Genomic DNA, 15,480 nt, shown 5'->3' with positions numbered 1-15,480 from the left:
CCAAGCACTGTACTAAGCACTGAGGTAGATAAAAGACAATAGCATAGCTTTATCGGGTTGACCTGCAAATGCCAATTCATAAGACATATGAATATCAGAGGTCAGGGGCTTCTTGAAGAGAAGTGAGGGGGAAAGATGATTGCTAGTTCAGAATGGGAAATTCATTCATTCAGTTGTATTTTTCAAGCACTTACTCTGTGCCTAGCACTGTACTAAACGCTTGGAAGAGTACTATATAACAATATAACAGACACATTCCCTGCAGTTGGGGCAGGAGGAAGGAGTCAGCAGGACATGTCAGGATAGTAAAAATCTCTTGCCTACTCCCATGCTACAGTGTTTGGAGGCAGAGGAGAGAAAACCCTATAGGAAGCGTGGAAGCAGCATAGCCCAGTGGATAGAGCACAGGCCTGGGAGTCAGAAGGACCTGGGTTCTAATTCTGGTTCAGCCACTTTCATTCATTCATTCAATTGTATTTATTGAGCGCTTACTGTGTGCAGAGCACTGTACTCAGCACTTGGAAAGTACATTTCAGCAATAAAGAGAGACAATCCCAGCTCACAAAAGGCTCAGAGTCTAGAAGCGGAGAGACAGACATCAAAACAAGTAAACGGGCAGTAACATCAATATAAATCAATAGAATTATAGATATATGCACATCAAAACAAGTAAGCAGGCATTAATATAAATAAATGGAATTATAGATATGTACATATATGAACAAGTGCTGTGGGGCGGGGAGGGGGTAGAGCAAAGGGAGCGAGTCAGGGCGATGGGGAGGGGAGAGGGGGTTGAGGAAAAGGAGGGCTTAGTCTGGGAAGGCCTCCTGGAGGAATCGAGCCTTCACTTGTCTGCTCTTGGGCAAGTTACTTAACTTCTCTGTACCTCAGTTATCTCATCTGTAAAGTGGGAATTAAATCCTACTCCCTCCTACCTAGCCTATGAGCCCCTTTGTGACATTGGACCTCGATCTCGTCTATCTCACTGCCGATCCCTGGTCCATGTTCTGCCTCTGGTTTGGAACACCCTCCCTCCTCAAATCTGACAGACAATTACTCTCTTATTGAAGGCACACTCCTCCAAGAGGCTTTTTCTAAGTCCCCCTTTCCTCTTTTCCCACTCCCTTCTGCATCACCTTGACTCGCTTCCTTTGTTCTTCCCCCCGCCCAACCCCACAGCAATTATGTACATAACTGTAATTTACTTATTATATTAATATCTGTCTCCCCTTCTCTAGACTGTAAGCTTATTGTGGGCAGGGAATGTGTCTGTTTATTGTTGTATTGTACTCTCCCAAGCGCTTAGTACAGTGCTCTGCACACAGTAAGTGCTCAATAAATATGATTGAATGGAATAAATGCATGGAACATGGACTGTGTCCAGTATGATTTACTTGTGTCTACCCCAGCAATTAGTACAGTGCCTGATACAAAGGAAGCACTTAACAAATGAACAAAAACAAAAAAACAAAAATCAAAACCAAGCAAGAGACATGGCCTCAGGTGGCAGTCAGCTCAAAGAGAGACTCTTATCCTCATTCCTGAGCTCTAAGGGGAGAGTCGGGCTGAAGGAAATCAGAAAAAACAGTGATCTGGGAATTGTTGTTGCTTTGAACATGTGGGTGCCTTAAGCCAGAGAGTACTTGGAAAGAGTAATTTTGAGTGATATTGGTACAGTGCTCTGCACACAGTAAGCACTCAATAAATACGATTGAATGAATGAATGAATTGCATTGTGTTAAATTTTAATGAAACCAATATAAATGTAAGAATTTTTAATGACCCACAAGCACCTTCTGCATTGGCACCAGTAAATGCAGAAATAATGGCCAGTGGGATCTCACGCTGTCGAAGAGCGGCTCCCTCTCTTTTTCCCAAAAGATGTTCCAGTGGAATTGTTGCATTTAAAGCACCGTGGATAATCTTTGAGCGGTAATTAGAAATCTATTGCTCTTATTGAGCCTAGATGAGCCAAAGACAACTCACTGACTAAAAGTCAGAGAGAGCAGACTTAGTGGAAGTGGCCTCGTCCTGCTTCGACTTGGACTCTTAGAACGCATAAAAACAACAATCTAATCCATGAACTATTTTTTTGATTCCCCTGTTTCATTTGTGTGTTACAGGCGAATGGACACAGTTTTGTACATATGGAACATGAGAAGGCTGTATTACTACTGAAGAGTTTCCAGAACACAGTAGACCTAGTTATTCAACGTGAGCTTACCGTCTAAATATTTTTATAAATAGTGAAAATATGTCTAGCCAGACCTAATGTTCAAAGATAAATTTCTACATAGGAAACAAACTTTTTGCCAATTGCTGGACCAATGGCAAACATTAGTGCCAAATGTATAATAACTACATGTTAGTTCTGATCACCTTTAAAAATGTTACCTATATAAATATGATGTTCATGTGGTATGTATCAGTTTTAATTGTCAGCCTCTGGCTGTGCATTGGTGCAGTTTGTTTTTTTTAATCAAATCAGTTTCTTCTCAAAGTGGATTTCATATAATTTCAGAGCACGGAAGCACACACAGGTTCTATAAGGATTCTGCTCTCCATCAGAAACACTGCCTCAAAATTGTATATGCCTTTATATAGAAATACAAATACAGAGAAATGTAATTCCCATAAAATATTTCTAGCACAAGTTATATGTTGGCATATATAAAGAAAATTATACAGAAAAGGAATATTTTCATAAAACAGAACACCTCTGATTGAGAAAGAAAATATATCTTAAAAATAGGACTTTACTATGTTCAACCTTTTTCAATAAAAATATGTGATAATGCCTTATGAAATTAACTGTACATATGGTATATGGTGTTTATATCTGGTTCCTGATTAATTTGCTAAATTCTCACAGTACAGAGTGAAATATTTCATAAATTAGTCTTTCATCTCTGGGACCTGATTACAATTAGTCAGCACAAAATTAATGAACTTGCTCAAAGCCTTCAGTTGATAACAATACATACAAAGTTATGAAATGAGAGCTAGATTATTGTCGATAGTTAAATTCCTTAACAAATATAAGCAGTGAGTGATGGGTGGCAGGAAAATACACTTTTATTTCTTTCAGTTTTACATTTATTACAAATTGTAGCCCCTGTGACTTCCTTAGTTGTTAATGTAGCGTTTTCTTGTGTGTGACAAAAATCTAATTTAAATCAATTTAATGAGCTATTGGGTGTAAGAAGATTCATCATCAGGAAAGACTATTAGCAAAAAGTGATTGGTGGGAGCTATATTTAAACTCTAATATTTAGATATTGAACTTCAGATTGTTTTTTTTCCAGAGCTGAAAGTCAAAAAGTACCATAAAATCAATCTCAGTGCCTGGCTTTGGAGACAGAAATAGCAATAGAGAAAATTGTATTAAATATTGCTAGTTCTGTGGTCCAGATCCTAATTTCCCCCCCCCCCAAATGATGGTTGGAAAATCTTGGTTTCCATGACCATTAAAAAGGAGGACAGAAGAGAAAATGTTAACAGATTTTTTTTTAATTGTAACCATTTTGCATTCCAACTGATAAAATTACCTCTTTTTTTAAAATATTTCGAGTTTTTACCCACTATTAGAGCAGACGACTTTGAAAATCCCAAACAATTTTCTTGCAGTTAGTAGTGTATGAAATGCATATCATCACGGCACAATTTAACTCTTTGTGTTATGTGATGGTACATATTCTGTGCTATTATCTTGTGCTAAGAAATCTGAATTATTGCACTAGCATTATAAAGTCACTTCAGTGCAGCTCCAGAGGCAGTATTTGTAAGCTGACTGTAATTGCGGCCCTGGTGAGAAAATTGTCCTTTGAAGCAGCTAGCTCTCATTGGAGAGGCGATACTATCTCTTGGCAATAGAAGTTGCTTCCTGTCCCAGTTTCTGAGAGACAGCTCTATCTTTGGCACAGGTGAGCCAAAACACCATTATATTTGTGATTCTGAGGCGGCTTCGTGACTCCGGGCTAAGACTGATGTGGTTAAAACAAAATGTCGGAAGTGGCTACTCCAGTTCACAGGACTTCTGGGGAGAGCTGCCTAATTTCCAGAGCAGCGGAAGAGGTCTCTCTCTTTTCGGATCCTGACTCCATTGACCAAATCCATCACACCAATTGAAGATTTATAGAAACTAGTAGTTGAAACCACCACCAACATTGGTGGTCGTCTCTACAAACCTGAGAGTAGGCCCTTAATCCGAACTCCAGTCGAACAAGTCCTCTGTTCCTGGGCAACCTCCCTTATGATGGCAGGCAAGGCAGTACAGGAAAGGGGCCTTGGGCCTCTCTCTCTGGGAGCCCTCCCTGAGTCTCTTCAAAGTCACTCGGGCAGATCCCACCACCGGTCCCATAGCAGTGGGGATTTTGGAGGACCAAAGAAGGGGAAGTAGCATGGGGTAGTGGAAAGAGCACGGGTGTGGGAGTCAGAAGACCTGAGTTCTAATCTCAGTTCTACCACTTGTCTGCTGCGCAACCTTGAGCAAGTTAACTTCTCTATACCTCAGTTTCCTCAACTGTAAAATGAAGGTTGTTCTCCTTCCTACTGAAACTGTGAGCCCAATGAGGGACAGGGACTTGGCCAACCTAATTAACTTGTACCTACTCCAGTGCTTACAACAGTGTTTGAACCATAATAAGCGCTTAACAAATACCACAAAAGAAGTTATTGGAAAACTCTCAGAACTTTCCTTCTCAATGCTCCTAGCACTGTGCTTTTTACAGTAGACATGGCACTTATGCCCAAGAGTGCTCAGTGAAGTCACAGATGGGGCATGACTCTAAGAAGGGCTCCTTGAGCTTGTGGGAAAGTACTGAGCAAGTAAATTCTGTTATTTCATGATTTCTCATCTCAGGATGTTTTGCATACATAGGGGACAGTTGGATTGGGGGAGAAAAAGGAAAGAAAAAAAAAAAGAACCAGATGAGGTGCTTTCATTTCAAATCACAATGGCTCCTAAACTTTGAAAAAAAATGGTTTTGGTCAATTTAGATATATTGGATTTGGGCAGTGAACTGACAGGACCAATGGGTTAGGCCCCTGACTTGGAATATGGCCCCATAGATCTTGAGCAGGTAAGCTGCCATGAAAATCAGTTCTGGCTCAGGCCACGAAGAAACCAGGAATGGGTGTCGGAGGTGGGAAGGAGGGACAGGTTAAGAGCCAATAAGTGGACCTATGGAGAATGTCTCCTTCGCTTATCCTGTTGTGTTTGTCTTCCATGGGAAGCTGTGTTTGGGGGGAAACTCGGAATGGATGTGCTGCAGGGCAATCCTTGGACTCCTTTGGTGGCAGTAATGGAATTTATTGAGTGCCTATTAGCTTACTGATATGGAGAGCAGCTGAAGGTGGTAGAATGGCCATGAGAATGTCACTGAGCATCACTGGCAAATGGGGGTAGAGGTGGGTGCAAATTGGGCAGGGCAAAGAGAATCCCTGCAGGCCAAGGGTTTGTGAAGACCACTGACAAGGCCAGAAACCCACTGTAAGAAAACTTTAAGGGAAACACCCTCTTAAAAATCAACTATCCCAGTCTCCTAAACAGTAAATCTACCACCCATGGGGGATTCATATCAATGCTTGCACGTATGTATTCTTAATTTACTTTCACCTTTAAACAGGAACTAGATCATATGAGCTAGCAAAGTCCGTAAGTTTTTAGAGTTTGAACTCTCATGTCAATAGATGTGGTCATCTTTGTGCCTCAGTAGAACTGCCATATGTCCAAAGGGAGGGAGGTTATTAAATAGAGGCACTGTTTATTTGGTGTTACTCTTGAAAGTTTCCTACTCTGGCTTCACCCCGGTCTGTATCATAAATAAGGGATTTTGATTCCGGGGAAGGCAGGGAAGGAAATGGACATAGTTGAAGAAATTAAGTCTTGGATGATTATCAACAAACGCCAAAGTGAAAATCACCTGGCAATTTCCCCAAACGTTCAGAGGAAGAAAGGCAGAGAACGGTTTGATTTTTATCAGAAATCTGTTCGTTATTTGCAGAACTGAACCTTTTGGGGAACACAGTGTGCTTACTGAGTTGTCTCTTCTCTCTGGCATTGTCTCTTCTCTCTGGCATCTGGTTCCTTCTTGACCGATTTGTGCTGCTCTGAGGCCTTAGCTGTTTTGCCACTATTATGGGCAGCAGGAGAAAAGCCGTGGGTGACAGCTGGGTAAGGGAATCACAGAGTGGGCAGGCATGCAGGTAAGTGGGACAGTAAGCCAAGTGCTTCTTACTGTCAAAATGCCTAGTTCTTATTGGGGTCTGTTAATGATGATGTTTGGGAAATACTGATTTGACCCTCCTGTGCTTGTGCCTTCATCATCCATAAAGGAAGGATAGTCTCCAGGTTCAAATTCACTTGCCTAGAACTGTCCACAACAGGATTTCTCCTCTCAGTGAGGCCACCTCCCTCCCTCCTCCCACCCAACAAAATCAGCCTCAACATAGTAATGATCAGGACTGAGAGCCAGACAACTGTAAATTGGGGTGGTCAGATTTCAGTTTAGACAAGACAGGGTTTCATGTCTCTCGGCTTCTACGGAGAAAAGGGACCTGCATCACTCAAACTTGAGAAATGTATGCATCCCATTCCCAACAACCACTGTCCAAGAGCAGGCAATGCATCTGAGGATAATACGAAGTCTGGAAACCCCTCCATAAGGGTGTGGACCAGCGCTTAAAACAGTGCTTGGCACACAGTAAGCACTTAAAAAATACCATAATCATCATCACACAGGGCGATGGAGGAGAATGAAAGAGTGCTCCTTACCTAGTGGGACCAGAGGAGCAGATACCTGTCTCTAGAGCAAGCCTGGTCTTCTTCCTGTTGAAAATTAGGAACACAAGCAAGTTCTCCAGAGAACTGTTGAATCCTCTGGGGCAATCTCTGTCTTGGGGGCCCAGGTTGTAACTGCCACACGGGCTTCTGTTGTACTTTCCAAACACGGCATAGTGGATAGAGCACGGGGCCTGGAAGTCAGAAGGTCATGGGTTCTAATCCCGGTTCCTCCACTTGTTTGCTGGGTGACCTTGGGCAAGTCACTTCACTTCTCTGTGCCTCAGGTACCTAGTCTGCAAAATGGGAATTGAGACTGTCAGTCCCATGTGAGACAGAGGCTCTGTCCAACCCCATTTGTTTATATCCATTCCAACGCTTAGTACAGTGTGTGGCACATAGTAAACGCTTAACAAATACCATAATTATTTTATTACTAGTCACTCAGTAGTATTACCACTACCACTGCTGTATATCTCTGTTTCGCAGTGGAGTATTTTCAGAGCGTTTTGCACAAAGTCCAGTTTTAGTAGGAGAGGGAGAAGAGCGATATGGTGATTTCTGGATGCTGCAGATATTGAATTGGTGGTTATGTCTTCATCACTTTCAGTGGAATTGATTGAGTGCCTGCTGTGTGCTGAGCACTGTGCTAAGCAGTTGGGAGGGTAAAAGGTTAGTAAAAGATGTGGTCCAAGCCCTCAGGGTGTTTGCGATCTGGGGTTCACATCTTCGCCTGCACTATGAGTAGCTTTATGGGGGGCTTCAGAGTGAAGCTGTTCTCACTGCTTCCTCCGAATGCTTCTAGGGTGGTTCATGAATGTGTGTGAGAGACGTTTTCCCCCTGAAAAATCAGTGGCACTGGGAAATAGGGTCACCCATCCAGTTTCAAGACAATCTGCACTCCCTCCTGCAGCAGAGAGAACCCGGCTCAGCATCTCTGTTCAGTGTATTTTCTCTTCAGGCAGGTGGTAAAGAACTGGATCTAAGAGGGGTTCAAAAAATGCTAGGATCTTAGGTAGGAACAGTAGAAAGTAGATGGAGCTCCTCTGTGCCCTGTGGTTTGAAACTTCCTTTATATCAGCGTGCCTCTCCAAATCTCAAACATAGAGCTGAGTTAAAGTAAATTTTATTTCTCCTCTGAGGCTCAGTGTCTTCAGAGCATTTTTGTAACATTGTTTCTTCAATCCCATTTCAGGGTTTGTTTTGCTCTCTTCTGTTTCTTCTTGGTGACCCTTCCAACTTCTCTGGGAGGGCAGGGAATCTCCCTGAAGGTTTCTTGGTCCAGGACTCAGGCTGTTTGGCTTCCTGCTCCCTAGATTCACTTGGTTTCTCTGATCTAATCTCTCTGGACTCACCAACTGATTGAGTCCGCTAGCTAAAGAATTCAGCCACTGCTCACCCCGTGTAAATAAACACAATTAATAACATCATTAGTGAATTCATTAGCCTGACAAGCATGTAAAAGTGTTCTCCTCTCCTGCTCTACCCTTCCTCCTCCTTAATGGCTCTTCCCCTCAACTCCCAACCCCAGAGTTAACTAGACCATGAATCTGGTATGAGTCTTTCAGAGAGGACTAGATCTCCAGGAATGGTTTCAGTCCATCAGGTACTACCAAGGAGCGAAGATAGATCAGAGAGTCCTCCTAATGGCCCAATTGCATTCAGGTTCAGTTAGCCACAAAGAATGAAGATCTTTTAGGAAGAGAGGTTTTCAGAATATAAGCAGTTTGCTCTAGGAATGGCTGATATTACCTAAAAAGTGGAGCAGCCCTTTCTGGCTTTGTTTTTTTTTTTTCTTCTTTAAATATCATCCCCACCACTTTCTAATTTTGTTTCTGAGGACAAACGGGCCAGAAATGACTAGGAAGCTTACATCAATTAAATAAGCATCTTACCGTTCTTTTTGCCAGGGGTTTTCAGGAAACGTAATTATTTTGCTTTGACCCCACTTTTTCTTATTGTGTAGGATAATTATGAGGTCTAGTTCTCCAGTTTCACTCACTGAGTAGAGGTGTTTCCTTTTCAGTGAGTTGCTGAGTGTGAAGAAGGGAGATTGAAGGAAAATGTAGTTTTGCTTTGACATGCATTAAGCACTTCCTATATACAAAGTACCAGGTTCAGTGCTGGAATAGATATAAGATAATCAGATGAAACACAATCCCTGTCCCATGTGGAGCTCACAATTTAAGAGGTAAGGAGAACAGTTATTTTATCCCCATTTTTTACATAAGAGAACTGAGGCCCAGAGAGGTCAATTGACTTGCTCCAGGTCACACAGCAAGCCAGTGGCTGAGCTGGGACTAGAATCTGGGTCTCCTGACTTCTTACTTTTTCCATTAGACTATGCTGCTGTTTCTCTTGTATACTGAAACATTTTATTTCCCTCAACTCAAACGATGGATGTGTATGAGCATCACTGTTTAGCATTCCAGAAATCAAGATTTAACACTTCTGCTTTCTTTGATGAGGTGTTTTTTTCCCTCTGCAATTGCCTTCTTCTATTAATGGCTTGGTGGTGGGCTTTCTTGGGTGAGGAACTGTGCCACTGGGCTCAGGTAGCGTCTGACTCCTTGCTTCAGGTGGGTCTGGAGGGGGAGCCAGAAGTGGCAGAGAAGTGACAGAGACTCCCTTTGGGGAGAGCTGGGGGGACATTGGACATTTGCCTGAGCCAACTACCCATAAGCCTCCTCTGTGCAATGCCTAGAAGCAAATCTTCTGCTCCTTGAGGCCTGGTGGCCCCTCAGCCAGGAGCAGACCACCTGGCTTAACCCTACCCAGGACCGGCAGTGGTTGGGCAGACTGGACTGCACTGGCTGGACTGGGAAGATACATGTAGTTCATGTCAGAAAGCAGTTAACTTAAAGGCTAATCAGGTCCTCTAGCCATCAGTCAGTCAATGGGATTTATTGATCATTTACCATGTGTAGAACACTGTACTAAGTGCTTGGGGGAATACAATAGAGTAGGTAGACATGATCCCTGCCCTCAAGAAGCTTATGAGTTAGTGGAGTTTTCTCTATAGTGGACATGAGAAGTGATCAGGATGCAACGTCTTTAGGATAATGTGAAGGCACTTTGGAATAGTAAAAATGCTTGCTTTTATTCTCGATGATGAGCTTATTATGTGCTGGGGACGTGTCTGCTAATTCTGTTGTATTATACTCTCCCAAGAACTTAGTTCAGTGCTCTGTACGTAGTAGGTGCTCAATGAGTACCGTTGATTGGTTGATTGATTGCAAAAGCCAAGGTAATATTATTAAAGCCAGTGTTGGTTCCCTAGCTGCATATCAAGTGTGACCTTGGCTGTAATGCATAAGAACAGAAATCCCTTTCAAACGAGCCTAGTCTCTTTGGGAGTCCAGAAAGGCCAAAGCTATTCCTGTGATTGTCCCTCGCACCTTGAACCTAAGCCATTCAACTACTCAGAAATAAAGTCTACCAGAACTAAGTATCCTCCTCACCAAAATCACCCTCTTAAAATGTTTTTTAACTCCACGGCTCTCTGCCATCCTTACCCACCAGTCTAGCCTCACTGAATAATAACAATAATAATAATAATAATATACGTTAAGCACTGTACTAAGCACTGGATAGATACAAGATAATCAGGTGCCACATGGGGCTCACAGCCTAAGCAGGAGGGAGAATAGGTTTCAAATTCTCATTTTGCAGATGAAGGAACTGAGGCACAGAGAAGTTAAGTGAGTTGCCCAAGGTCACACAGCAAACAAATGGCAGAGCCGGGATTAGAACCCACATCCTCTGACTTCCAGGCCCTTGCTCATTCCAAAAGGCCATACTTCTTCTCAACCTCACATTACTGCTTGGGCAAAATGGGCAAAATGCATACCAGAAACCCTCCTCTGAGGGCTTTTCCAAGCTGCTTCAATCCACCTTAAATTTCCTCTGAGAAAAAAATGAAATAGCTTACAAAACACTTTGATTTTGATCAAGAACTAGGAGGGAAAAAAGCCAACCACTGTAAATAGAAAAACAATATAACCATCATTAAGCTACAAAGAACTTCACAGAAGCTAACCTAATTGCTTCTGTACTTCAATTCATGAACTGAAAGATGGAAAATGAAAACAATTAGAGAAACTCTATCTGTTGGGTGAGGAAGTTAATAAATCACTGCAAATATTTTTTTTTCTTTTGCAGATAAATTATTTACCCACTTTTACCTTTTGAGATCTGGGTTCAAGGCCAAGTTCAAACCTCCAGGTCACTGGGGTTGTAGGGATACAGATTTGGCTCCAGACAACCACGAGAGGGCAGTAGGGCAAGAGATGCTTCCTGCTACATGTTGGGGAATAATCCACTCAAGTTCAAATTGAACAAAATCTTTCAACTGAGGAATCAGATGCCTCGGGTAGACTCATGAAAAGGTACTTTTTGATGGGGGTGATTCAAGGCCAGATTATTTCCCCAAATTTACCAGTGATACCCAAGTGACCGGGTTTTGTTTAGCTAAAAGATGAGACTGAGAAAAGGTGGCTTTGTCCTAATGTTCCGGGCTTCGCTGAAACCACAAGAGAGAATAGGGATCTAAGGGAATATCAGAGCCTTCTGCTTTTAGAACAGAAGTCAAAGACTCCTCCCAAGCTTTCCGATTTTAGAACAGAAGTCAAAGGCTTCTCCCACATCACCTTTGAGTGTGTCTGTGATTTATTTTAAAAAGCAATTTCAAAAGTTGATGGGCGAACATCCCCTGATGAAGAGACCCATGCATGGGACAACAGTTTGGAGGGCAAAATCAAAACTTAGCTCCCTAAAACAACCCATAACTGAAGGGTCTCTTCCTTGCCCTCTTGATCAGGTACCAGACCCCAGTCTCCCAGCAGAACTTTGCTCAGAAAGAATCGTGCCCAATTTTCATGGTAAAAGGAACATCTGTTGTACCCTCCCAACAGCTTAGTACAGTGGTCAGCGCCCAGTAAGCACACAGTAAATATGATTGACTGAGTGATAGTAATGGGGTTTATTGAGTGTTCCCTAGATGCGCTAAACATTTGGTAAAATTCAACAGAATCACCAGGCGTGTTTCCTGCCCTCAAGGAGTTGACTCTCTTTTGGGGAAGACGAACTTCAACTTTTCAAGTAGAGTAATTGACTGTATTGGCTATTGGCTATTCCCCTATGGATACCAGAACCATTTGACTTGCACCCATTCCCCTGAGGGAAGGCAATTGATCCTTACGTACATTAACAGATGTAACATGCTCAGAGCAACCTAATGTGAGTGTTCTCCCTGTGTACCAGCGCTTAGTATTGTGCCTGGTACATAGTAAGTGCTTAACAAATTACCATAATTATTATTATTATTTACGACACAAGACTGTTTTGTCATCATCACCAGTGGCATTTATTGAGGACCCTACTGTGTGTAGAACACGGTACTAGATATTTGGAAATATACAAGAAAAGGAAAAGATCTAGTCCCTGACCTTGAGGAGCTTGCCATCCGATCGGGGAGGCGGTTGCCACAAATTGCCAGATTGTTCATTATCCAAAATCCGGACTCAGAAAAGAATGAAAGAGCTCTTCGAAAATCATCAACCACAGAAGGCTCTACTACGTCTACTCCTATAAATTTTGAAATGCGATCCTAACTCCAAATCGATCAGTCAGTTAAAAGTAGGGTCCCTTCTTAACGTCCACTGCGTGCCGAGCACTGTACTAGTGGCATTGATCCTAAATTACAAATTGGTCAGTCGATCAAAACCAAGGTGAGTTGTTTCTCCTCCACTGTGGGAAGAGCACTGTATAGTGGTTGGGATCCTAAATGCAAATTGTTCATTCAGAAAAAAGTGTGGTTTCTTTTTCACATCCACTCTGTGCAGAGGCATTGGCAGGAGCACTGTAGAAGTGCGGAGCACTGTAGAAGTGATTGTGATCCTAAATTACAAATTGATCAGTCAGTCAAAACTATGGTCTCTTTTTCACATCCACTCTGTGCAGAGGCATTGGCAGGAACAAATAATCTCCTCAGATCCCACCACCATTTCTGAACCAGGGGATGGCAGAAGCATCCTCAGCCCAGAGCCAAGGAACAGTTGGCTGGAAAGGTTAGAGACACTGTGTGCAGTCACCATAGCTGCCTCTAGCTGCCTCTGCTGATTCCCACGAGCGCTATCCTTGAACGGCCATACTGGGGAGAGTCTGGGCAGTCATTACTAGCGGAGGCAACTGTTTTCAGCCGTGATCTCTCTTAATTCCTCTTGCTGATACTGACATGCTGCATCCACAGGGGTGTGTGTGTATCATTCCTGCACATGGGTCAGTGTTTCTGTCTCTCTGTATCTCTTCTGTTTACCAATCAGTGGTATTTATTGCACGCTTACTGTGTGCAGAATAAGTAGACATGGTCCCTGCCCACAATGAGCTTACAGTCCAGAAAGGAAGATAGTATAACTAAATATTATGGATATGTATATAAATGCTGTGGGGCTGAGGGTGGAGTGAATAGCTGTTTCTCTTTGACTTTCTCCTTCTCTTTTTTTTCCTGACTCCTGTCTCTGCAAGTCTGTCTCCCTTTTCAGCCTTTGCTCCTTTCCTTTCCCTCCCCTCATGTACTTAGTTAATGTCCCTCCCCCGTGAAGTTCTGTCCTATTGAATTCCCACCCTCTGCCCCAAGCGGAGCACCAGAAAATATCACTTTGGCTGCACATGAAGTGGGAAAGTTAGGTCTTTCCCATGAAAATTTAACATCTAAATGGGAAAATAGTATACACGCTAATTCAAGATAACGCTATACAAAATACAAACGTTAGACTCTTATAAACAGATGTAGACTTGTAAGAGCCCGATAGTAATGGGTAGATACACACACACACACACACACACACACACATTCAGTCACTCACAAATAGCAATATTGGTATTACTGAAGTCAGGCCTACTGGTATAACCTAGTAACTGAGACAAGTCTTTAGAATTGGAGAATTGTGTGACCCAAAGGTCTAAGGAACACAGTCTCATCAGAGACAAGGATAGCATAGCTTCCTTCCAAACCTTTTCTTTTAGATGAAAAAACAACTATGAACAACTGTTGAAATTCCACCAACCCTATGACTCTGATGGAAGTCAATACATTGAAAGGGACAGCTGAACTAAGCACAAAGTCAGGCAATCAGTGCTATTTATTGAGTACCTATGCATGCAGAGTACTTTATTAACCACCAGTATCCATAAGCAGTGATGCCTACCCTCAAGTTTACAATCTAGTGTCCTTTTTACTTCTCAGGGTAAGATTATTTGATAGATGGCTTTAGCAGAATCTACTGGTCCTCTGAGCAGGGCATCACCCTGACTTCTTAGTGCCATTAACAAGGTGTCCTGTCCACTTTATTAACATTCCTGAAAAGGGAATTTTCTGGAATTTATTGGGATATCTTGGTTTAAATTGGTAAAATAAGAAAATATCCTGGTAGCTTCTTTTCAAACAGAACCCAGTGGTGGACTGCTCTCCCCAGTATTTTTATTCTAAAGTTCAAATCAAAGCTTTGAAATAAGACTACTATATTTGTAGAACATCAATCATGAAGCAAGTATAAAAGTTCAAATTCAAAAACAAGTTGGGACAAATTATGATATAGAGAAATGACTACAAAGCCATCTGGAATTAGTAGATATGTATTAGTTTCAAATCAGTACATAAAATAAGGATAAATTTATTCTTGTATCAAAAATAAGTCAAGATGTAATAATATTCATAATGGTATTTGGTAAGCTCTTATTATCAGGTCCTTGTCCCACAAGGGGAGGGAAAACAGATATTTAATCCCATTTTTCAGATGAGGAAACTAAGGCACAGGGAAGTCAAGTGACTTGTCCAAGCACATATGTGGCCATACTGGGATTGAAACCCACGACGCTTCTTCATATCAAACTATTTTCTCACAAAATGGAATCACTAGATTCTCTATATTCTACAGTTGAATGTGGGGCTTTGTCCCTTAAATAAAATCCATGCTGACATAAAGACAGGACTGTAGGTATTATTTAGGTATAATTGTGGAGACAGACACCAGACTGCAAGGGGTAGTATGGCTAAGAAAACTTCCAGCCTTCAAGTTTTGAAATGGTATGTAGAGTAGCTACCAAGTCTCTAACAGGTTTTATTAATCCTTTTAAAGAAGCATCTAACAGACACCGTAAGAAAACAATAGATGAAAAAAATCCAATTCTTTATAAATCAGCTTCATGAATCAACTTTTCTGATTGCCACATATTGCTAATGACAAGTGTAATCACCTTCATGCCATTTGGGACTTGGAAAACATCAAAAAATGGCCAAACATGATCTAGAATAGATCAAAAATCCTAGTACATTATACACTGAACTTAAAATGAACTTGAACTTAGGAAGTAGTTTGGCCTAGTAAAAGGAGCACAGGCCTGGGAGTCAGAAGGACCGGGGTTCTAATCCCAGCTCCTCCACTTGTCTGCTGTGTGACCTTGGGCAAGTCACTTCACTTCTCTGTGCCTCAGTTACCTCAACTGCAAAACGGGGATTAAGACTGCAAGTCCCAAGTGAGACAGGAACTATCTCCTACCCAATTTGCTTGTATCCACCCTAGCGCTTAGTACAGTGCCTGGCACATAGTAAGCCCTTAACAAATACCGCAATTATTATCAGTATTATTATTTACGAATGAAAGGGTAATCATTCTTTTCCTTTCCATGAGAAGTTGCAA

At 42.0% G+C, this 15,480-nt stretch overlaps 1 protein-coding gene across 3 annotated transcripts in view; it reads left to right on the top strand.

The window, feature by feature from the left end:
* Positions 1–4,452, top strand: part of LRRC7 (leucine rich repeat containing 7) — a 551,725-nt gene extending 547,273 nt beyond the window's left edge. For all 3 annotated transcript variants that reach the window (XM_039911928.1, XM_039911927.1, XM_039911926.1), the window contains one exon: positions 2,124–4,452. In XM_039911928.1, the coding sequence (XP_039767862.1) occupies positions 2,124–2,231 (108 nt within the window). In that variant the 3' untranslated portion in view covers positions 2,232–4,452. The remainder of the gene's footprint in view (positions 1–2,123) is intronic.
* Positions 4,453–15,480: the final 11,028 nt, after the last annotated feature.

The sequence above is a fragment of the Ornithorhynchus anatinus genome, chromosome 4, assembly GCF_004115215.2.
Source record: "Ornithorhynchus anatinus isolate Pmale09 chromosome 4, mOrnAna1.pri.v4, whole genome shotgun sequence".
NCBI lineage: Eukaryota > Metazoa > Chordata > Mammalia > Monotremata > Ornithorhynchidae > Ornithorhynchus > Ornithorhynchus anatinus.
This window is presented reverse-complemented; position numbering and strand designations above follow the sequence as displayed.